Here is a 2,091-nt window from a genome sequence, read left to right on the forward strand (position 1 = left end):
TCTCTCTCTCTCTCTCTCTCTCTCTCTGTCGCTGTTTGTCTGTCTGTTTGTCTCTCTTGTGATCTTACGATCATTCATGTTATTGTTACGTTTCGGTAATTAACTGTGGATTGTTTAGTAAATTCCAATAAAACAGGGGAGATTACTCTCACTTCTTCTCCTTCCCAACCGACCGTTTGGCCGTTGTGTGCTAGATTTTGTTCCCTCGTCATGGCAAGTCAAATCAGATCTAGACGGTCTAGTACCCATTCAACAAATTGCAATAAATATGAAGAAAACGAATGAACAAATTGCTCATTGTAAAGGGAAAACCATTCACTAAACGTTCATTCAACCACCCCCTGCCCCACCCACTCACCACCTGCCACCCCCCCTCCCCCTGTAAGCCACTGACCATTCTCCGCCTGTGAGTCTGTGAGCAAAATTACCACCCGGGGTACATCTGGCCTGTCACACCCCTCTCCCTCCCCCCTGTAAGCCACTGACCATTCTCCGCCTGTGAGTCTGTGAGTAGAATGACCACCCGGGGTACATCTGGCCGGGCGCCCGAGGCTGTGGTGAAGCTAGTCTGCCAGGCGTACTGGAAGGCTCCGGCCATGCCACATGAGCCGCCCTGTGAGTACTGGGCTCCGTGGAGGGCCTGGGGGGGGGAGGGTAGAGGGGAGAGTTAGAAGGCGTGATGGGGGTGTGCGGCAGGGGGAGAGGGGGAGGGATGGAGGGAGGTAGCAGTGGTGGTGGTGGTGGTGGAGGTATGGTGATGATGGTGGTGGTGATGGTGGTGGTGGTGGTGGTGATGGTGGTGGTGGTGTGGTGATGATGTGTAGTACGAGAGGGAGTCAAATGCAAGTTGTTCGTTTTGAAGAGGTTAACACTATTGAAACGATGGAGAAATCAAAACTGCTGTACATCACAACCTGCTCAGTTTTACGAAGCTTGCATAGATCTATGTGGACTTAGTCAAAGGTGGATAATGGCTTTTGAACGAAATGGAGACTACGTTGAGATACAGAAATCTGATCCTCCGATGTTCCCCTTCAATTTGACGTATGACAGTTGCCAGTGCGTTCTTTTTTCTTGGAGTTATAACCAACTTGCGTTACTTTTTTCTCCCCCTCGTAGTAGTAGTGATGGTCTGAGGCGTATGACGAGCTAACTGTGTTGTAAGTGCCGTAAAACTGTAACCACAAGGACCACAACCACCCAGCCTGTGTCCACTCACAGCGGAGATCTTGTCCAGCTCGGTGTACTGGCCGAAGGAGAACAGCTGGGAGACCTGGGAGCCAAACAAGATGGCGGAGAACTGGGCATCGTCCACTCCGAGATAGAAAGCGCCTGGGGAGAGGGAGATGGTGTTAGTGGACATATTACAGGACACACCGAGGTAGAAGGTGCGTGGGACAGACAGAGAGACGGTTAGTGGACGGTTGATGGTAGTAGGCGCCTGGGACAGAGAGACAGATGGTGTTATTGGACGGTTGGGTATGCTAGTGATATAGTACAGGACACAAGACACCTGTTTGTGTCAATGTTTCAGGATACAAGGTGTGTATCCAATGATTTAGCCTGCCTCTATGTACAGCGTGCTATGTGGGTTGTTTGGCACAGGTGAAGATGTGAGGAACGTACCACGACCTTACAACCACTGGGTTCTCACTTCGTGGAGCAAACTTTGGAGATAAATGGATTAACAAATTTGATAATAAAAATAATAATAAATAGCAGTTATGCTGCTCACTTTCCATTTTTTTTAAAGTGCTCAATACGCATTACATTAGATCTAATAAAGTTATCACATCGTAAAAGTTAATGGACGTGAGTGTACGTAAAACAGTATTATGCGTATTATGTGTTAATGTATAAACATTTATATGAGAAAAATGGCCCCGCAGTGAGCCAGACAATGGCGTCACTAGAACAAAACAGGAATGCAATAAAAACTACCTGACGGTCACAATAAAATTGAAACTTGAGAGAATAAAACATTCAATAACACACCCGTTCTCTCTCTCTCTCTCTCTCTCTCTCTCTCTCTCTCTCTCTCTCTCTCTCTCTCTCTCACTCTCTCTCTCTCTCTCTCTCACTCCCCCCCTC

General features: G+C 47.8%; 1 protein-coding gene across 1 annotated transcript in view; it reads right to left on the reverse strand.

The window, feature by feature from the left end:
- Window positions 1-486: 486 nt before the first annotated feature.
- LOC101856001 (collagen alpha-6(VI) chain) overlaps window positions 487-2,091 on the reverse strand; it is a gene marked incomplete at its 3' end in the record, with an annotated part of 6,731 nt that continues 5,126 nt past the window's right edge. The window contains exons 3-4 of the mRNA XM_013091080.1: window positions 1,220-1,441; window positions 487-640 (exon numbers count right to left, since the gene is read on the reverse strand). Of these exons, the coding sequence (XP_012946534.1) occupies window positions 487-640; window positions 1,220-1,441 (376 nt within the window). The remainder of the gene's footprint in view (window positions 641-1,219; window positions 1,442-2,091) is intronic.

Source organism: Aplysia californica, unplaced genomic scaffold (genome assembly GCF_000002075.1).
Source record: "Aplysia californica isolate F4 #8 unplaced genomic scaffold, AplCal3.0 scaffold02052, whole genome shotgun sequence".
Classification (NCBI taxonomy): Eukaryota; Metazoa; Mollusca; class Gastropoda; order Aplysiida; family Aplysiidae; genus Aplysia; species Aplysia californica.